The 22832-nt window shown below is 44.4% G+C and overlaps 1 protein-coding gene across 1 annotated transcript in view; it reads right to left on the bottom strand.

Annotated features, from left to right (window-relative positions):
• Positions 1–21136, bottom strand: part of odad2 (outer dynein arm docking complex subunit 2) — a gene marked incomplete at its 5' end in the record, with an annotated part of 82510 nt that extends 61374 nt beyond the window's left edge. Inside the window, 10 exons of the mRNA XM_080793777.1 lie at positions 1099–1308; positions 1724–1870; positions 9129–9282; positions 11337–11557; positions 16985–17095; positions 18317–18453; positions 19211–19320; positions 19494–19695; positions 20322–20479; positions 20928–21136. Of these exons, the coding sequence (XP_080649903.1) occupies positions 1099–1308; positions 1724–1870; positions 9129–9282; positions 11337–11557; positions 16985–17095; positions 18317–18453; positions 19211–19320; positions 19494–19695; positions 20322–20479; positions 20928–21136 (1659 nt within the window). The remainder of the gene's footprint in view (positions 1–1098; positions 1309–1723; positions 1871–9128; positions 9283–11336; positions 11558–16984; positions 17096–18316; positions 18454–19210; positions 19321–19493; positions 19696–20321; positions 20480–20927) is intronic.
• Positions 21137–22832: the final 1696 nt, after the last annotated feature.

The raw sequence follows: 22832 nt of genomic DNA, 5'->3' as shown, positions 1-22832 counted from the left end.
CATCGATGCACAAAATGTGACGAGGAATGCAAAACACTCGCATACCGTACATGCACGCAGAGACAAGCAAAGCACGTAATATGCCTGGGTTTATACTTATTCGCGTTGGTGCTGCGCACCCAAAACAGCAGATCTACAAGCCCACAGTGTGTCGCATCTCCACACATTGTGAGCTTGTAGATGTGGTGTGTTTGCTGTGCGACATGATGCGCAACCGACTGTATAAATAAATCAGCCGTACGGTAACAGGCCTGCAGTGCAAACAGCAGTCACCCACTGCTGCACTGCAGCACGGCAAACTCTGTGAACCTGGATTGGACTCGCGTTCAAGGATTCCGAGATCTCCGCTGGCTGCACCGGGGCGATAATGGCCGTCTCCAGATGAGAATAGCTGAGAGTTGTTGGCTGTGATTAGGGGCGTAATTAAAATTCTATTACCACGGGGGCTGACAGGATTAAAAAGCCAGAGATGGCGGGGAGTGGAAAAGCGTCAGGACAGATGTTGACGTTAGGTCTGAGAAGCCCAGTGTGACGGCTTATGGCCGTCCTGTCGGTGTTTTAATCCGTAGTTCCTGGCCCGTGAGACAGAGCAGGCAAATCTATTACACACACACACACACACACAGACACACACACACACACACACACACATATATACACACACACACACACGCTCGCACACACACACGCACACACGCTGCACAGTTCAAAGGTGGTCTCGTAGCCGTAGCGTGAAATTAATCTGCCCTTTGCGAGTGACTCGCACATGAGAACATCCGATTCGTGAGCTGGGGAAAATATACAAAGCACGGGGGCTTTAATCACAGGTCCCTCTGTCAATAAACATGAACGCAGGTCGTTGGACGTCAGGGACATTCTATCTGTTTTTCGGGCCTGGACCTGCTCTCGTGTGAGGTAGAGACTCTTAGTCGAGGCACTGTGCAGAACCGGGGGACGGCGGGAGACGTGCTTTAGCGAAGGTTGTGACCGTGTCATGTGCTGTATAGCATACAGGGGCAAGAAGGCATCTGTGCGACATTGCCCAACACCACGTTTACAGTGTTTCTGTACACCAGAGTGCCATTACATCAGACTCACCAGTTTCTTGATGCCTCCGGACTGCCTGACGGTTCTCCGCGCTCTGCGGAACTTGGCCACGTTGGCGATGGTCTCGGCGGCCAGCGCCTTCAGGTCCTTCACCGGCGAGTCCAGGATCTTCACCATGGTCTGGAGGCCGCCCAGGTCGGCGATGGCGTGGCGGATCTGAGAGCTCTGGCTGATCTCCCTCAGGATCTTCAAGGAGCCGATCTGGCCACGCACGTACACGCACGCACACACACGCACGCACACACAAGTTAAGCAAACGGAGACTTGGGGGGAAGAAAAACTGTGCCCTGATGCAAACATGAGGTGAACATCTGTACGCCAGGGGAGCAATAACAACACAGACTTAGCTGAACGTTCACCCTCTCCTCCTCCTACTAAAAATAGTCGGAACAAGAAAAGTCTTAATAAAGTGGGTTAGCCGGCGCCCACAGATGTCATTAGGTCTATGAGGATAACTGCTACCCTGTGTCTTTAAAATCAGCACTCTCTGGCACTGGGGGATTCAATGAGGATGTGTGGTTCTCTAGCTTACAAACACAGGCTGGCACACCACAGTGCTGGCTCTGTTTGGGGCCCGCGGGCCCATCTAGGTCCAGTTCTTGGCACGGCTACTCACTTTGCATTTGATTTCTTCTGTATCCAGCAAGTTAATGAGGACTTCAAGGCCACCTACGTCCCGGATGGCCAGTTGGCACGTCTCCTGCACTAAATTAAAGTCCCTCATGGAGCACAGAGCAATCACAGTGGCCGTCTGGTTCCCTCCCTGAAATAATAATGCCAAGCACGATTGAATGAAAACGGCAGGCAGAGAGGCAGAGAGAGAGGTGGAGAGAGCTGAGTGGGAGAGTTAAACATGAAACAGGCATTTAGAAAATGGAATGAAGAGGACACAGGCCTCCCTCCCTCCTGTCCGTCCCGCTGGGAGACCACTCCTGCTGGTGTACTGTACTTTTGTTTATAACCACAGCCTGGTAAGTGTTTAGCTTTGTGGCGGTACACAGCGATGGAAAGAGAGTATTTGCTAACAGAGAACCGCTCCCTCCCCGACTACCCAGCTGAGGCCAGAAACCATTAGACAATGACCTAAGATTGAAAAAGTAGTAGCAACGGAGACCTCAAACTAATAACGACTTTTTGGGCATTCCGAAGAAGAAGAGACAAAAAAAGAATAAAGCAGGGGGCCGGGCTCTGTTTTGACAGTTGCTATATACACATATGACATTTAACTCGCACTTCCCAATAATTAGCAACTGTTACACTACTAAGTCAATAAGTGGTTTTTGTGAGGGGGAGAAAAAATAAAGAAATGGGGAAAAAAAAACATTTGATTTAAGTGCAGCTCAATATGTACACATGGCAGGAAATTGAACATATTAGATTTTATAGCCTCATAATGCATGTGTGCACCAAAAAAAGAAAAAGACAAAAAGAAAAAGACAAAACCAAGTGACATAAGGTCAAGATGTGATACACACTGTAGTGGCACTCACTTTACTCTGCTCTCTTATGCTAAGTGTAGCGTCTAGAAGAGGGAATCTTGAAGCAGGTAGACAGAATCCTAGATTCTGTTTACCTGCTGTCCTAAATAAAATACTGGCACTCTGGCTATTGGCATGTGCGGCCACTTTCTTGTTGTTTCAAGATTCCCTCTTCAAGTTCTCTCCCGTGGGCAGGCACCGCTAAAAAGCATTTTGGTGTGCGTTAGCATCCTTGTGCAAAGTGTAGTGTCTAAACACGTGTTGTGGCTTTTATTTTTTTTACATTCTCCTCCTACATAGATCCACATAATGTCCTGTTTGTGGGTGGAACTTGACAGCGTTATGGCACAGAACATAACAATCTTAGGGTGAGGTCATGGAGGTATTTAAAGTACAGTTTGAGTAACAATAGCCCCTTTTTTATATTTGGTCACTATCATATCTAGCTGCATAACAAAAACCCTGTTGACGTGAGACAGGCTTTTTCGATCACAAACCGAGGGGGGGGGCAGTCAACGTTGGGATGGAAACAGAAGTTCATGGTAGTAGGTAGAAAACGCAACAGTTGAGAGGCTGTAATTCTAGACATGGTACGCGGCTTTGATATGCGACACTGAAAAAGCCTGGTCCAAAATCTCCTGGCAAGTGAACAATCCAATCTTATTCTGTATTTTTTTATACTCATATAGTTTAAATGCATGACAGATAGACTTGAACGTGGGTAAAGTCAAGGGCGCTTTTAAACTTGTTTTTTATTATAAGCACACTTCATAAACATTTCAGACATCCCAGACTCATCCTCCCGTGGATTATTTCACCCGCACGCATGGGAATGTTATACAGTACAGTACATGTCCTGCAAACAGTTATCCATGTAGAAGGCTTATATATACTGAGAGAGAGAGAGAGAGAGAGAGAGAGAGCTACTGTACTGTATATATTCACACACTATATAGTAGCCAATATATAGAAGGCTGGCAGAGTAATCTGTTTCAGGCGGCTATGGGAGGATCCAGCTCATCAGCGTAGGGCTGCACTACAATCTCAAGCTCTGTTTGATCATATCTCCCCCGAAAAGGAGGGCTCTGACACGCTGGGATAACGGGCACATGTGTTCCCCATATCACAATGCCTGGCCTAAATGTGAACCATTTGCCCATTAACAGCAGAGAATATACCGCTTCCTTTGTCTCCCACGTTCTCGCACTTCAAAAGCTTTCGCTTGATTCGTAGTACCTTGTAAAAAAAAAAAAAAAAAAGGGGGTATGTTTTGAAACGGCGAACTGGTGAGAACAGTAAAGAAAAGGGTCATATGCTTCCATTTTCGTTAGCTTCGGTCTTGAAGTACAGTTGACATTCTTTAAAAAAACACTGACAACATCTGACAATCTTTTATGGTGGCGGGATCTTCGACTCCCCCCCCCCACCCCCCCCGAGCACACGGCCAGGGCAGGCGGTCAAAAGCGGATCCCATTCCATGCAAACCATGCACGCGACGAGTCTCTAAATACAGCCCTATGGAAGTGCTCTGTCTGTGTGAGGACAATGTTAACTTGAATTACATGCTGCATGCCGTCACCTCGTACAGGCTCAGTGTTTCATTACCGGCAGATCAGAGCAATAGTACGTTGATTTAACTTTGCCGTGTGCGGTATGGGGGGGCAGTGAAAGGTTGCAGAGCCGTAATGTGTTTTATTTAGGCTCTATAAACGCCACAGGTGAAAATGTTAACTTGTGAGCTTCATAAACCCGAGGAAGGTGACCCTTTTCAAGCAGCAGGGATCAGTAATAATAACAGCAGTGACTAATGTCCTTGTAAATTACACCCTAAAAGGGATAAAATATCTTTAAACTGTGGCACAAATCACCGAGGTACCGTACGGCAGAGCGAGAGATCGGAGGTGTAAATCATTTGGAGATCCGGCGAATGTTGCCCAATGCCTCGCGCGTCCGAAAACTATTATTCCTAAATGACTGTGGTTTATTGCAAAACACAATAGCGAGTGCAGATAACTCCCACATGCTGAGAGACCCCATAAAACACATTTACTTTTGGTATTGTGGAATTCACATTACGCTCATGTGCTGTGGGTGAGTAATAATCGTGTATCTACAATTCAACAGTAATCCTTCTAGGAAACGGTTAAGATCATTATGTAAGTGATGTATCCCCTCATCTGAAAAAAGGGGATTTACAGGAGATTTACCACGCTGAGCGGTCAAATTAAATTCACAATGTGAAAGTGATATGAGCCACTTAAAGATGCTTTATGCATTTGGTCTCCTCCTTCGGCCTATAGGGCTCCAGCAGGTCAAAAGGAAACGTTCACACACAGACGCACAAATAGCAGACACACACCGCTCAGCAGAGTTCTGGTGGTTGTCAGACGGCCCTGCATGCCTCAGCCACGCCTGGCGTATAAATCACAGTGCTAACCCTGCCAGAGCAGGGACAGGGTTAATAGAACTGTCAGTGATGCCGTGTTGACCCCAAGCCCCTTCTTTTACAGCGTAGCGTAGCGGTGTGTGGTGTGTTGTTGTATGCATGCGCCGCTGGTCAAGAGGGCAACGCGTGTGCTCGTACAACGTGCGCGTCGTGCCTGTGAGTCTGAGTGTGTGTGTGTCACATGCTGGAGTGGTGACAGGTGGACAGAAGCCACTGCCTGTGGTTCACGGACGTCAGTGTGCAAGAAAGAAGCGCTGCGTTCTGGCAGAGGTCGAGTCCTGGAGGACGCATGTGGTTTCAACTTTCTCCCAGAGTCGGCTCGTCTCTGCAGCCCGCGGACTCGGAGCAAAGTGGTACTAATGAAAAGAGCAAAAACCTCGTCCTGCGACTCCTGCCTGTTCCATTATGGGCAAACGGACAGGGGGAGGGAACGGATAATTAACGGTGGTCTCTATGCTTCGTATTTGACACAGGATCTCCAATAAAGCAAAACCTGATCGCTCAATTGGGCCCCCACCGTTCCTCGCGGTAAGAACGGTACGTACCGAGCAAACAAATGAGAAGCAAAACGTTCTTTGAATTATAGAAGGTTGCTGTACTCATGAGTGTGGAATTATGCAACTATTTCTGCTCCTTAAGAAAAACGAGGAAAAACCTCCAGACTAGACATGTTGTAAAGGCATTACAAGGGTTTTAAAAATGTTAAGGTTTTAACAGAGCCCTTTGGTTCTTAAAATAGTACCTCCGATGCTTAACGGCACACAGCATAATTAACTACAAATTCACCTCTGGTGAGAAAATGAGCCGGCACTGGCTTACCTGCACTGGAGGCAGGATTAACTTTTTACTGTAGCAATTAGGAGAATGGTTCTCAGGAGAGCGTGCTGGAACAGTAGTACCGTCACTGGCCAGCAGAGGGCAAGCAGACTTACAGAGGTCTGCAAACACAAGGTTCAAATGAATGGATAAAGCAGCTCAGCTCTGCTAACCCACTGACACCTTACAACTGCACGCACCTAACACTTGCCAAGGTTTTGACTGAAAACTTTATTAACAGCTTGTAGAATAAGTGCAGGAAAGCACATTTCAATACAAAGTCTGCTAAGAGGATTAAAAGACAACAAAGCACTACAGCTTTAGGGTTCACGTTAATATTGATTTCAGAAAACTTACAGTAATTGGAAAAACAACTATGGGGATAGTTCATTTTGTTGGATGAGGATGGAATATCTGGAACTTCATCATGCATCCAAGTTATACAATATTTCTTAATGTACATGATCCTGAAATCAGTGAAATGTCAAACATTAATCTAGTAATTTATGCAAACAAATCAAGCTATAACACATTTACTAAAAAAAAATTAGAGCTGAAAGGATGTTAACTTAAAATGATTCAAGGTGAAGAAAGCCTCCTCTGTAGAAGTGCCTCACCTCACCTGCCACTGATCAAAACCAGCAGGGCACAAGCAGGGTAATTGACAGCAGCTTCGGTGACACAGTGAAAGTAAAACAAATTGGCTCGTTGCCAAACGCACCATGTAATTATCGTGGCTATTTGGTTCTGGTAAAAACAACCATACAAAAGTAGCCTGGTAGGCTAATCACAAAATGATTTTTTCATCACTAACTGAATTGCCTATACAGTCTTAAGCCTTATTAATACGCCAAAAAGAGCAGAGCTACAAGCTCACTATGCGTTCCACCCATGACATACTGTGAGCCTGTAGATTAGGTATTGTTGGCGTGTGATTGAGATATTACTGTGCTTGTTTCCAGTGCCATCGCGCGCGCTCGTGCGTGTGTGTGTGTGTGTGCATGTGCGTGCGTGTGCATGTGCGGGTGGGGTTGATATGACATACTGTTTAACAGCACATGTTGAATGCATACTCTAGGTATAGACTGTATAAACACATTAGCGCCCACCAGGCAGTATCGTGAAATGAATATAATAATTTAATTGCGATGCCAAGCAGAGCAATCCTTGATCTGGTCTGTGTGTTGTCTGCAGCTATAGAGCGCCGTGGGGAGGAACACAACGGAGCTCTCTCCTAAAATAAAACAGATATTTAACTTGGCCCATGATGAGCTTGAGCCTGCGATGGTAATGATATTATAACATGACTGGTGGACAAACCCCATAAATAACTGTGCGGTGTGGTTTCCAGACAGATAGAAGGTTGGGATACTGTATGTCAGATCCTCGCGTTGCGTGGATGTGGGAACACGCACATACACAAAAAAAAACAACAACTAAAAAGCGGCATGTGGACCGTCCTGCAGAAAATTCTAATATATACAAGCGCACTGAGATTTCTTTATCTGAAATTGCCACTTTTTCATATCGCTCACATCTTGGCGTTCAAGTTTTTTGGATAGGAGCAGGCAGCTTGCTTTTAGAGCGCATGCCAGCAGAGGTACATTTTCTTCCATTATATATTCTATTTGGTTTAGCTAAAAATATCGATGGCGAGCCGAACTTTTGCAGGCGTGTTTTCTTTACGAGATTTACGCCGTCGCCCTGGTGAATGATCTTATTAGGCACCGCGCCACAAAACACAGCTCACAAATCCCCCCTATATCTAATAATGCTATTCATAAATTCATACAAAACACTGTAATGTACACTATTTTTCCACACTGAAATAACAGCAACTTTTTACACACATATATTTGTCCAACACCTAAAGTTTGCCTTCTATGTTGTCATGGAATGTGCAGGCTGAAACTCTACCCCAGGTTCTACCTAGAGTCACAAGCTTTGTGTTGTTTAAAAAGCTCTACTGTATATTCTGATAGTAGTGAGCTATGAGCTTGTAGATCTGCTATTTTTCAATAGCTAAATTATAACCTAATGTTTAAAACACCAAAAGGGGTTCCCGCGCAAAATGGGTTTCAGATGTGGCACCAATTTGAATCAATCTGGATAAAGAACACATTTACCAGCGTCGATTTCATTCCATTTAAAATTTCGCCTTCTTATTTTTCTTTTGTTTCATAATTTCCAATTGCCCTTTTTATATCCTGTATGAGTTCTCTCTCCTGATTGGATGAAATTTGTATCATGAAAATACAAATTATTTTCTTCTTTCTCTTTATTATCTCTGTAAAGTGTAAAAACTGACTGATTTGTACACTGTGGATTGTACTGTGTAGCAGCATCGTCCAGAGAAACGGACATCTGAAGTCAAGTGGCCCGCTGCGTTCACAGTCAGCCTGGGTCACTGGCGTTTCTGTCCTCTTCTCCCTCCCCCCCCCCCCCCCCCTCCCGCCATGTGTTTTGACACATTAATATTCACCATATGCACTGTCAGACCTTTCACAGGCGCGCTTCATTTTTATGCTTCTGCGGTGTGGGCAAACAGAGCGTACAGCTGCCGCTGTCAAGACAGCTCTCTTTCCCCCTCCTTGTGCCTTGGCTCACACGCGTAACCAAACAGCCCTGTGTCAGAAACCCAGGAATCCACGGGCCGAGCCAACCACTTCAATACGCGCCCCGTCCCCCCCCCCACCCTACTACAAAGCACGGCTTGGAGCTTGGATCGCCGTGTAGGTTATTTCATCTGACGTCCGCCCTCCTTATCGAATGACAACCTGATGCAACGCTACACAGGCCGATGCGGGCAGGTGGAATTATGATGCATTGTAATTATTCTGTGTGCCGTTTGGACAGCAGTCATAACCTCTCCTTGCTGTATATTCATGGCAGTTTCAAGCCCCGACGACATTTTTATTTTCGACTACAAGTGAAGCCCTTCAAGGGAGAAGGCCTTTGATGTTTGAGTATTGACTCGGGGGTCGGCATCAAAATTCCAGTACGGATCACAGGATTTTACCATTTCCTGTCAGTTGCGACCTTTGCCTGCGGTGGTACAGTACATGTTTCTCTACAGAGCACTATTTTTAAAAGGTTGGATACTTAATGGTGATGATTTATATTCGGTTGCATGCCGGTGTTGCGCGCCAAAAATAGAAGCCGATCTAGAAGCTCACAAAATGTTGCAGCGAGACGGCGCGTCGTAAGCTTGTAGATCGTGGGTGCACGTCACGACATACACTTATTTCTTGTGTGGGTGGGGTGGCAGTGCTTTACTGTACCTTAAGGTACTTCACCAGCTTCTGGATCTGCCAGTATTCCGAGGGCAGGTCTATGTTGCTCTCTGCCCGGCGCTCCGGCTGCTCCTCGTCCTCCTCGCTCTCCGAAGAACTCTCGCTCAACTCCTCCGCCAGCACACCTCCTGCTGTCGAGGTCCTGCTGCACACAAAGGTCACGATAGGTAGATAGATCCACTGCACACACACACACACACACACACACACACAGGATTGCAACCTACAAAAGCGAGGGCTAGTATAACAACTAGACAATACATATAATTCCTAAAAAAGGGATGGAGAGTGCCATGTTATGACCATCAAGAATATCAATAACACCCAACGTTTTATATTTCTTTTGTGTGCGCATGTGCGTCTCGGCTTCTAAGTGCTTTCCTGTGTTTTGAAATAGGAAAACGATCAGTGACCGTCCTACACGACGAGCTCCATTGAAAGAGTCTTGCTGAAATCCGAGCGTCGAGTTTGAACTTCCACAAAATCTAAGGAGCAGCGGCACGCAATGGCTGGAAGAAAAGTGCCTGGGATGACTGGAGTCATCATCATACACACACGACCATGCACACACACGCAAACACAAATGGCAGATGGCGTTTTTCAAAGTCGCCCGGGCCACTCGGATAACTGTATCATGAAAATTGCGCACCGCGGAGCAATGAAATTTGGTACGCGTTCAAATGGGGCCGCGGGGACATAGTTCCCATGTAGACGCACAGATAGCATTTCCAGGGGAGCCCATTGTGAGAGGAAGTGCGCCGACGACGTGAACCAAGCATTTTCCAAGCAGTGCCATGATAAGCACCGAAACAACAGCGACAACAATGCTTTTAGCGTAGCAATTGAGAGTGTGTGTGTGTGTGTGTGTGTGTGTGTGTGTGTGTGTGTGTGTGTGTGTGTGCGTGTGTGTGTGTGTGTGTGTGTGTGTGTGATCATCAATGTGCCTGAGATAACAGTTGCCGACTGCTGAGCCCCTTTTCAGAAGTATACCCACATTACCCAGTTTTAACTGGCGAGCAGCGAAAAACCGCTATCATTGAACAGTGGCTAGAATCGTCCCAGTAAATTTATTACAGCAGGGGCCCTGTGTACATTGGCAGGCACAATTATAAGGACAGCTGTGGGGAGAACCTCAGCTGCCAGGAGACAAGAGACGTGTAGGTTGGCCTATACGCTGCCTCGAATTATTTGCAGTTTCCACTGAAGATATCGCCGCCGTTAAACCCACCCCCCTACCACCAAAAATAAGCATTTGGGCCAATCTCTGCATGTGATTTAATCTCATGTAACGTACTCCATCTGCAGAGGGGGAATAACCATTATGGCATCGGGCCAAGGAGAAGTCATTGTGTGGGGGAGACTTACGTTTTGTGCGTCGACTGGTGCCCGGGTGAGGACGACGCTGAGAGAGCTGACTTCTTCTTGCTCTCTGATCTCAGCGTCTTGTCCCGTATCTCAGCGGGCTTCTCCCTCCCAGACGCCTTTCCACCTCTCTTTCCCCCCACTTCCCTGTAATCATCACATGAAATGAGGAGCCGTTATGCCCTTTTCTATTTTGCAAAATGGTTATGTCTCTAACGTGATCATTATTTAACAATTCTAGACGAGGGATCGCTGTGCTATTTAGGTACTTTTATCATGAGCCAATTGCCCCTCAAATGGTGAGGGTGGGGGTAGTTATCACAAGGTACAACTGCGAAAGCTCAGCCCCTGCTAGATCTATTTATCAATCAAAGACCATATGTGATAGATCATTTGGGGATTTCTTGTGAGACCTCTCCCGGCTTTTCCGTCTGTAATTGGGAGAGGGTTTTCCACGCTGCGAACACAGACATCAACTTAAGAGCATCTGTAAGTAAAGAGGCATATTTGCAAACTGCCCCCCAGAGCGTATAAAACATGAAACCATGGCTTGATAATGTGTGACTGCTGGCATTGGAGAAGATGCAGTGAGAGCATGCTTGTGGCATTTCAACCCCAGCGCTTAATTTATGCTCCGTTGTACAAAGGAATTGCACGGAGAAAATTGGAGATCTACAATGCGTTGTGAACTTGTAGATTGCCAATTGTGCAAAACGGTCTTGCGACCAAGTATGAACTTAGCTTAATGACGCCAGAGAAAGCCATCCCATGTTTGGGACGCAGTGACCCAAACAATATTTCAAACCACAACAGGGTAGTGGAATTATCACATACTCATAGGGAGACACGAGGCCGAGATTCTTCCACTTCGGAGATGGTTCTAATTTCTTTCTGCCGCCTGGCTTGTTCGGCGTGTGCTGTTGTCTCGCCTTCTCATGCACATTCTTTTCCTGATGCTCGTAAGACCTTCGGGCTTGGCCTTGTTCCTCCGCATCAACCGATTCCACATGTTGGATTTTCGCTGTTGATGGAAGTTCTTCTTGAACTGCGAAATCCTGTTGGTGAGACAGGGGGAAAAAACAGACAAGGGTTTGGGAGAGTGAGGAAAAAGACCTCTGAAATAGACGCTAGCAGTGAGATATACAATAAAATTGGGTTGTTAAAAAAAAAAGTCCTTCCTCTGCAGCACCCTTCTTTTAACAAAATCCTCAGTGCTATTATATTGTCCCCCAAGTTATGGGACATACTTTCCATCAACATCTTGACATGATGCCCCTTCATTCACTGTGTAAGAGTTAAGACACATCACACGCTGATGCGTACAGTAAGAGGCTGCTGGCCATCGTGAGCTGAGAAGAGCCATATAAAAAACTAATCAGGGTTCTGAAACAGTATCAGTGACTGGTCACATAAAAACTCTCAACAATCCCCAGGCCTGGATAACAATTCAGCCTTTATTGAGCCTTGGGAATAAAATAACACATTCCCTGTGTTTTACACAGAAGAGGGTCCCGCTCTCTGTTAATTGGCTGAACAATATCAAAAGTTTATTGTTTCTCTACATTCCTTGAGGTTAAACCTTGCAGCTTGGCACGGACAAAGTAGAGCCTTTGTGTCACTGTTATTCGGCGATGATTTTTTTTTCTTCTTTTTTAAAGTTTTGAAGGTCTTTTTGCCCAACTTTACAACCTACATAAGAATGCCAACAAGACACATATGAATGGTTTGCAGGCAGGAACGTTATTTAATCACAGACACCTGTTCCGTAGAAAATAGCCTGGACCGTCATAGGTTACCCCGAGCTCGGGTTCTATTATTATTATTTTCTTCATGGCAGGGGAAAAGAGTTAACATGGATTTCTATGGGTTGTTTTCACATATAGACCAGAACCAAGCATGCCCAGTCTCTTTTCCAATGAATTAGCTTGTCATAAAACATAAAGTGACCTGCTGCTGGAAGGCCACGCGGACCAATCCACTCCAACACAACGCCACACTTGGGTTTTATTGAGGCATGATCCGACCTTATTCAATCCCATTATACTTGGAATGGACAAAGTCCATGAGCTGAAGCAGGAGGACGCAGTCCAGATTCTATGGCATGCCACAACGCCGGGCCCTATTACAGGTGCCTTTTTCTTCATAAGGACAAACTAAAGGCCAGCAGACAAAGGCCATGTTAAACAGAACTGACGCAGGCTGCTCGCCAAACATTTCTCAGCAACAAATATTTTTATAGTAGGCAATTTTCAGTCATTAGCAAGACTTATATCTTTCACTCGCTTTGTTTCCGTCCAAGTCTTCAGCTCAGGCACTAAAACCTGAACCTCCCAAATATTTACATGTGTTCGGGGAAGACTTGAATCTAATTGCTTCAAAACCACACCGATGGAAAATCAGCAGTGCAGCAAATTTGCAGCTCTAAAATAGCTGTCAGTGACGAGATGCAAACAGCCGTCTGCTGAGTGATTATGACAGAGAAGCTGGCCATATTAATTTCAAAACCCGAATAACAAAACGTCTCGAGAGCAAAGAGAGAGGTGGGGGGAGCTTGCTTCTCAGCGAGTGTGCGTCGCACATGCAAATACACAGCAATGTCCAATTTCCAATCACGCCACAATGTCAAAAGGAATCGACAACTAGCCAACAGAGAAGTTGAGCCTGCTTCCTCCCCGTGTTGCAGCCGTTCTCTTCCCTCTGGCTGCCTCCGCATAGGTTTGATGGAGACTGTCTGATCCTATAAAATTCTCAAAAAGATATGCTTGCTCATGCTGGAAAACGAGTAGATATGTTTTGAAGATTAAGTGTTGTTATCTTTGGCCATTACCTGCCGTGCTCGGGCTCTCTGTGCGTTGCAATCAGAGAACTGGGCTGGAGCTGTTCTGGATCGTGTGACCTGACTTTAACTGTGATTGTTCTTGCAAATTTACATGCTGGTCAAGCTGGTTCTCGACCTAAAGAGTGGCTGCAATTATATACAGTAATTAGTTACTGTCTCTATAATGTGGGATATCAAAGGCCCTTTGCACCCCAGGCTGTACGTGCTACTATCAGCCACAAACAAAACACATTGAAAACACAGCATAGTTCTCTTAATCAGGCCCCTAAACACCTACCCGCAAATGTTTTTTGTGGCTTACGCCTTTATTTTATATTTGTTATAGAGAGATAGACAGTAGGCTGACAGGAAATGGGGAGAAAGATGGGGGGGTGACATGCACTAAAGGCTGTCGCGATCGGGAGTCGAACCCGCGGCACACTGCCAGACTGGATTACCAGAACAAGGTGCCTGGACCACTGAGCCATGGCCCGGGTCACCCATAGATTATTTCATTTAAAATGAAAGGGTTATATGACTTATATCTAGACTCTAGAGTTTACAAGATATGTTATATCTAAATGTGCTCATCATTTGTAAAAAAAAATATAATAATTCAACATGGGGGGGGGGGGGGGGGGGGGGGGGGGGGGGGGAAGCATAAAAATGACAAATCTACTAGAACAGTCTTGGTCAAGTAGGACCAAACCTTCCAATGAATTGATTATCCGGTCATAAAAGGGGATCAACATGCAAAACGTTTAAGAAAACGTTTTGTTTTCTAAATGGATAAGTGCGTATAACACGTTGGACCTACATCCCAGCTATGTTATGTTGGATATAACCAGGCCAACTTCAAAGGAGCAGAAGAGACAGAGAGAAGAAGACCTTGACATGATTTGTGTCTCAGCAAACTCATTCACAGCGGTTTTTACGGCCTCTGTTCATCATCTTTACATAGTTCTGCTCATGGCATCACTCTTCACACAGGAATCATAAAACATAAAAGCCTGGATGTGCTTCTTTTTTTTTCTCTCTTTCTTTTTATACACGCCTCAGGCTGGAAACACTCATCGGCTTAAACCATTCAGGCCTGACGTCGAAATAAAATAAAAAACGTTTTCTAAATGACAATTTTCGGAAAGATTTGAGGCACATTTTAACGATTTAAAAAAAATAGCAGACCTACAAGTTCATAGCACGGTGGCGCATTATGAGCTTGTAGATCTGCTATTTTTCAATAGCTAAATTATAATATAATGTATTTAACACCAAAAGGGGTTCCCGCTCAAAATGGCTTAATAATGCCTTCATTTACCCTGCCACTCAAAGGCTTGGCTCGCTGTCACTATCACCTTCTGGAAAAAAGTCACACTGACCAACCACAATTTGACAGATATCGCCGAAGGTCTACTGTACTCTGCTGTGTTCTGTATATGAGCCCAGTATAATGTTATTTCAAAAACGGCTGAACAGAAATTGCTGCTAAAGGCCACTTACAGCAGTAAATGTCCTGGCATTTACGTACAAGCGTACGGAAAATCCCTTATGGCAATTAGGGTCCAGTAAGCATTTTAGTTTTTTTGTTAAAAGATTTCTTTTGTCGCAAGCTTCTTGGTCCCAGGGGTGCCTCACATGCCGAATAGTTCAGTGAACTCGTTTGGCCCTTCTCATGCAGAATAGTTGCTAAAAGCCATCGGAAGAAAAAATACATCTCCTTGTCCACCCTGTTTTACAGCCGGGAATCCCATCACTCCAACAGATACTCTTATTTTTGGAGTGTCTCATTTTAAGCGCAAGATGTGCAAAGTAAACAGTGCTTCATCATACATTTACATTTTGATTGGCAATTAAAATGATGAGTGGCCCCAAAAGTATGCAAATGGCACAATATAACATCACAGCAACTAGAGAACGACCGATGGCAGGTTTTTGGGTCCAATACCAATTCCCAAGAAAGTCCTAGACCATCAATTATTACCGGTGTTTTGACGATATTTTATTATTATTTTTGTTTTAAAGGATAGAAAAGAAAAGACATTTGAAATCAATATGAAAAAGTTTAAATTTGAGAACATTGAACTTAATAAATAAAAATATTAAAACATATAATATATACTTTGTTTAACCACTTATTAGGCCTAAAATCTAATCTTTTTGAAAATGTTTGAAAACGAAAAATAGGGGGACACATCGACTGCATAATTGCCAAAATTGACGAAATGACCTTATTGGTCATGCTGTAACAGCATCTGCCTCTTCTGTCTACAGTACTCTACAGAGATGGTGGGAGAGTTGCATGGTGAGCAGCCACCCAACAATGAGGGGCTTCAGCCTTCTGATGAGCCTGTGATGATGCCACATTTTCCAACCAACATCAGCACGAGTGTGAGAAAAAAAAAAAGCATTCTCATATTTTCAAAATGATGAACAGATTTTGGTGCACAGCTGGTAGCCATTATCGAGGTGATTTGTTATTTCATCAAATCACTTAAGCAGGAAACGGCACTACTGAATGAATCATGTGCATTTTCAATGTCTGCACATGACCATGTGTGTGTGCGACTGTGCGCACATGCATGTGCACACGTCTCTACGGGGCTGTTTGACATCGTGTTAAACCAGGGCGCAGCAGCGGGACGCGTCACAGAGTTTTCAGCACAGTGACAAGCAGACACTAGCTCACTAGCGAGAGGAGCGGCGCAGACACTGCCTTCACAATCCCAGCACACATGACTCATATACAGAATCAGTCAAATCAGGAGGAGGAGGGCCCAGTTAACAGACAAAGAGGCACTTGAACGCACCCGGCTTGCATGCTTTTGTGGGGCAAAAAGTGTGCTTAACCACTTAAGCTCTATAAACTTCGCCATGCAGCGAATAGCGACGACAGCCAAAATACGAGCTCACAATTTGCCGCGTCACAACGCATTGTGATCTTGTAGATCTGCCATTTTGAAACATTTTTTTTTTCTAATATATTTTTTATCCCACGATTTTGTAACCCCTTTTTCACCCCTGTGTCAATCATCTACTGTGATCCTGGGCTCTACACACCCTCCGCCAACCTGGGGAGAGCAACGGACTTAACTCATGCTCCCTTCATGCCTGAGTGTCCAAGTTGCTCCTTTACACCTGACAGGGGGGAGTTTCCCTGGTTGGACGTAGCGTGTGGAAGGAACACGTTATTCCAACCAGTTCCTTTCCCCTCCATCAGGCGCCCCGGCTGGCCAGGGGGAGGCAGTTTAGAGACCAGGATTACTGCATGTTTTTGTGAGGGTACCTACCCTAGGGGACACGGGGAGAACATGCAAACTCCACACAGAAAGGCCCTTTCGCCAACCCCGCCTTCGGGTATGGGCACTGATGACGCGGAGGAGGAAACACGCCGCCAGCACCCACAGCGCCCCGAGTGGGAATCGAACCCAGGACCTTCTAGCTGTGAGGCGACAGCACTATCAACTGTGCCACCGTGCCCCCACCATTTGAAACATTTTGAACATTCCTAATGACATGCCCAAAATAGGCATACCATGTTGAAACTGTTAAAAGTGTACATCTGTCGCTGCAATGAATTCTGCAATACCTTAGACCTTTTTTAAATGTAATATTAATATTGGTTAGTACAAAGTGCAATATAAATAAAAAGTATTATTATTATTACCTGCTCGTATATGTTCTCTGAAAAATAGGGGGACTTGCTCTTCAGGAGCGTCACCATGTCTTTGTAGACATCACTCGTTCGCACGTAGGCATTCTCCTCTTGTTTAATGCCCTGTGAAAACAATGTTGGGGAAAGGGAGAAAAAAAGGTCATTAATACTGAAAACCACAATTATAATGTTGCCCACATGTTTGAATAACTGAGGTTTGAAATTGCAGACTATCGATGGGCGGTCTAAAAAGGTTGGGATGTCTAAACGCACTTAAAACAGCTTAATTATGGCTAAAACCTTCCTAATCTTTGGGGTTTGGTTTGCCTCAATGTCACCCATTGGGCAACACCCAGATATTTATAGTGTAGATTTTTTTTTTTACCTTAGCTGAACTATTTCCAGGTGAATAAATAAGACAGGAAATGTAGGGGCTTGTCACCAGAGGAAACTGAAGAGTGAAAGACAGCACGTGGCATGCAAAACGTTCTCTTATGATTAATTGCACACAGATTGAGGTCCGTGAGTTGATGTGAACATTGAACAAAGGCCTCATGGGAATCAGTGTGAATCAGTCCATATAACACAGATTGATGAATCTGCTTTTCATTGACACTTACTTAATCGCTTATGCTCTATTTTACACTATGAAACTTTTTCAGAAATAGCAGATCTACAAGCTCACAACAATTTACGATTTAGAAATTCTAATTGTCAGTGGTATGAATGAAATGTGTAATTTTACTGTTCATTAGGTATGCACAGTGACACCGCACAATTTACAGATGCAGTATAAAAAATGTGATTCATATGGTCAAAAAGCATAGAAAGCAGATGTGCCAGCTGTGCCAGCAGATAACCGTGGCCGGAGGTATTATGTATTCAGGTTAGTCTGTCAGTACATCGTCATCCGTACAAACGACACAATATCTCAGGAAACTCTCTTTCATGTCCATCGGAACAAATTATCCACTTGGACTCATGGATTAACCGACTAGAAGTAGCTGGTCAAAAATCAAGGTCATTATGACCTCAACAAAATAAATTCCATCAAGGTCACTACATAGTACTACAACACTATATGAGTCTGGCCAGGAATGGATGTACACCGCAACTGGTTGGCGGAGGCATATACAACCGCAATGTGGTATTTATTTATATTTCTTTTTCTTTTACAAGGGTTGGAACTTCTAAAAGAGATGAACTGGTCAATAAAACAGTTTGCCAACATTTAAAGTACTGTATCTAAAACATAAGTCATATGGAGGGAAGATTCTAAACCATACTCATTCATGTTAACGGTATATACAGTAGTGCACTGTGGCCCTATCTTGTCAGTCTTACCCCATTCAAGAAGACCCCAGCTGTGCTACAGGTGATGGAGAGGGTCTCAGTGTCACAAGGCTCAATCACAAGGTAACATATCTCATCGTGCACCTGCCTCCAGGGAGGGCTGCGACAGCCATTGGAAAACTGGTAGTCTATGGAAAGATAACACACCCGGACAAGCCCGGGAAGAAATACTACAACAGGCTCTGTAATCAATATGTAGCAGTGCTTGGAATCAGGTCAGGTCACATCACCATTTTTCCCCCCCGAAGAAAGAAGGAGAAAAGGGGGGGGGGGGGGGGGGGGGGAGTACATTTCCATGGATTCAAAGAGTACAGCATCACAAAAGGAGAAATCATCGCAAATGCCGGGGCTGCCAAGTCGCATGACAGATCACTCCGCACGGCGCAGGTCTGAGAGATGGACCCAGGTTAGTCTTGATTTGACTCCCTTTTATAAATCATCTGCCGAGAAACCAGGGCCACATCATGACACCACCATAATTTAAGGCCGCCTTGGTATTGCAGAGTTGAAGTCGTATTTGCATAGAAGGTTTCAATTTACCCGTAGCAATATGGGGGGACATATTTTTCAAAGGCCGCATTTATCACTTTATCACGCGTGGGGGATGGCCCTCTCACGGATGTTTATTGGTGCTGCAAATATGCAGCACCGAGGCATGCACAGTAAATAAATTGACGAAAGTCTCAGTAAACTGAAGTCTGACAGATATAATGACTTCCATGTTTTTTTGCAGAGGGATGCGTGGGTTTGGGGAAATGTGGGGACGGGGGGGGCAGTAGGTTGAAACACAGACGTCTTATATTTTGGAACATCCAGTATTAGCCCCTAATAGCAAATGGCTTCCCCTCGCAACGCATGGTGGAACGTGGCGGCGTAAATTCAAACCTGATGTGTATCGAACAGACTTCAACAGCCTCCTCTTTTCCCCCTCGCCGCAGAAACATTTCAGCAGCTCCACTTCATTGTCCACCGCCGTCGGGCTCAGCATTACATCTCTGTCGTATGAATGTAATGAAATGGCAAAACAAAAGAAATCAAAACAAACAAGGAAATTCATCTCATTCATTTGTGGTTCTGTCTCTAAAACCGCCTGCCTGTTCTAATCGAAAGCAGGGTGCTGTGGTGGATGGTGGTTAATATTTGGAGGAAGGTACAGTGCTACACTCACGGTGGTATCTGTTTGAGGGACATGCTGAGGAGCTGGTTGTCCAGGTCCTGCAGCAAGACGAACAGTTTAACGTTGAGCTCAGAGTCCCCAGTCTCGTTCACGGCCTTCACGTTGTCCACCAGACCCAGCGTGGAGGTGTCCTCCGCCTCCAGGACGCTGGCGAAGCTGGCATCCAGAATCTTGATCACAGGGTGTCTATTTTCTGAGCAGGGACAATGAAATTGGTGAGACTCACTGTATGTAGCATCTGTGTTTTCAGGTTACAATGGTGTGTATAGTATACTTTACAGCGGGCCCTCCAATAACATTATGGTGGCCCATAATGTTATTGGAGGGCCCTCACCCTCACGTGAAAGAGCTCTGGTGTGATTTAATGAGGCCGGGTCCCACAAAAAGGCTCTCAGTTCCGTGACTAAATTTAACCGATTTAGGTCCCAAACTGCCCAAGAGCCTCTGTTACACAGAGGGCCAATATGCTTTTGCTTTGGTCTTTTTTTTAAACTAAGTTAACAATAAAACACCCCTCCCTTGGCAATGGAAATAAAATAGGGTATGTTTTACAGTCTTCTATCCCTTTGGCAGACTATAAACATCTACTGTATCACGGCATCACCATTACCATATCTGGTTTTGGCACTTGGCCCCCCCACAACAAATGTACATATCTGTAAAGTATTACAAACATTATCTGTTGGCAGTGTAATTGGATAGAAGTAGAAGATAACAAGGAGTTATGGGTTATGGAACTATGCTGGCGGCTGGACTACTTAGGATGCAAATGCTATTCAAATCTCATCCTGTTGTGGCCATGCTTGCACTGTACAGTACCTTCCAGACAAGCTCGAACCTCCTTCAGCTTCTTATCGTGTGACAGCTGAACCAGTTTAGAGAGCTGGCCAAAGCTCTGCACAGAAATAGTTGGAGGCGAGAGCTGCAGCAAGGGAAGTCCGTTGCCGTCCTTCTCTTGGGACTGTACGGTCGTGTCACTAAGGAGGAAAGAAAACTACATTTTTTTAGAACTTCATTGATACCAACGTCATCAAACCTACAGGCTGACATAGCCAAAATAATGAGAACTATTAAATTGCTCTAATTATCTTTTTGTTGAATCATTTCTGTCATTGTGGCCCATTCTGTTCATCAGCCAGGCTTGCACATTGGAGAAATGGAGTCTGTGTTTGGCATTTTGTGGCCTTGCTGCTTGCGGCTATGAGGTGAAAAGCTAACCGCAAGCTGAAATTAGCGGAAGAGAACCTTGCCACGGAGTGGGCTAGAAAGAATGCTTCAAGTCTCTGCTGAAGTTGAAAAACAAATTAATATAGAGCCAGGACACTTATGTGGAGGTAAAACAGATCTGGACACCACTGGTGACAGCATATCCTGCAGAGAGAGACACATAATACTGGAGGCTGCCTGGCTCATGATTAGACTAACCTGATGTCATAGTCTGTTTTGAAATCAGAAGCCTCCATGGTGGTGCTCCACTGCAGTGGCTCTTTGAACACATGCTTTGCCTCCTGTGGGTGTTTAGAGCTGAAGTGCTCCACGAAGCTCAGGATCTCTTTCAGCAAGGACTCGTTGATAGGTGTGATTTCCAGCTTGCCAGCGGTCCACTGAACTGCTCTGGTCAGCGATGCTCCCATGACATCTGCTGCAACATACTGACATTTCAACAGGGAAACATTCTGTAGGCGATTCTGGATTCTGTATTAAAATGCATCCTGCTATAACTTACATTGTATTCATTATCACTATAGCCCGGCCCCTATAGCACTTTGAGATACAGTGCATTGTGAGCTTGTAGTTAAGTTGGGTCATTTTTTTTTAAGCTTTGGACATTTTTGAAAATGTTTTTCTATAATGATGATGACATGCCCCTTGCCAGTGTGAAATTGAATGGGACAAAAAGTAACAACAACAGGACATTTCGATTGATTTGAAAAGGAAACGGCAATTTTATGCCAGCTCTGTGCAAATTGGTTCTGGCTAAAACAATGGGAAGTAAAGTGTTGTCAAATAATCGACATTCCGTTTACTGCATTGCTTTATAAAATAAACATTCTTGAACTTGTCTATAGCTGCAATAATTATGCATCCTGACTTCTGTTTACATGGCTGTCATTTTGGATAAGAGGCCTACGGCAAAAATCAAGCAACGCATGATATGAGCCAGGTGCAGATGATGCATTGATTAGACAATCAGCGGTCTGTTGAAAAAATAACAATAATTAAGCTATCATTAAAATAAAACCACGTTACCATTAAAGCTGTACGGAAGCAGATAGTTATAGGTTTGTTCTAGCAATTTAGTGATTATATATGCATTCTCTTTTAGTTGTTTAAAACAAATGTTTGTTAGTACAAGTCCGTTTCACAACAAACAATGACATGGCCGGCTTCCCTGCCGAAATAAATCAATCTTGAACGTCACTAGAACAACCACCACATGTGTAAAGACAACATATAAAATATATATTGCACACTTACCCAAAGTTAAGTTACTTATTTCTCGTGTGAAATGTTTGCAGTAGCCTACAGCCTGTTAGTTAGCCGTATGGTTGGTTACTATGGAGACTCCCCCACCCCCCCTGCAACAGCAAACCTGTTGCCTTGACACGCCTCACTCGCAGCCAAACATTACAGAGACTCAGAAGGATCAAAATAGACCAAAACGCAAACGCATATATTATGGGGGATAAAGCGAAAGCAAAATCGATTGACGATCACTGATAGTATCATCGTTTTTTTTATCACCTTATTGTATCAGTCTGATACAGATACAATATAAGGTGATAAAGAAAAAAAGAAGCAAACTTTTTAAAGGACTGTAACTTTTTAGGTTCATGTTTAAGGTTGTTTAGTCTAATTCATAGGCCTGGATTTTTTTTCTTCAAAATTTAAAAAAACATAACCCATCGTTTTTTTAATTTTTAATTTTTTGTCAAATCATCAAAAATGATGAAAAATGGCGCGCTATAGTATGCCGTACGATATAGGCTATAGCCCATGGTCCAAAATGATGAGAAACGAGGATAACCTTTTTTTTCAAAATTTCAAAAAACATGGGCTATAACCCATCGTTTTTTTCATTTTTTCATTTTTGTCAAATCATCAAAAATGATGAAAAACGGCGCGCTATAGTATGCCGTACGATATAGGCTATAGCCCATGGTCCAAAATGATGAGAAACGAGGATACCCTTTTTTTTTGGTGACAAAAGGTCACCAAACTGGTGACAAACTGACATATTGAGCCTACAACACACAGTGTTGCCATATTTTAGTACTCTAACTTCACATTCAATAGATCCTGTCATCGTGTGTGGCCAGATGTAATGTC

This window comes from Protomyctophum bolini (genome assembly GCF_963924005.1).
Source record: "Protomyctophum bolini genome assembly, chromosome: 21".
NCBI lineage: Eukaryota > Metazoa > Chordata > Actinopteri > Myctophiformes > Myctophidae > Protomyctophum > Protomyctophum bolini.
Note: the sequence above shows the minus strand (reverse complement) of the source record. Positions and strands in the feature narration are given on the sequence as shown.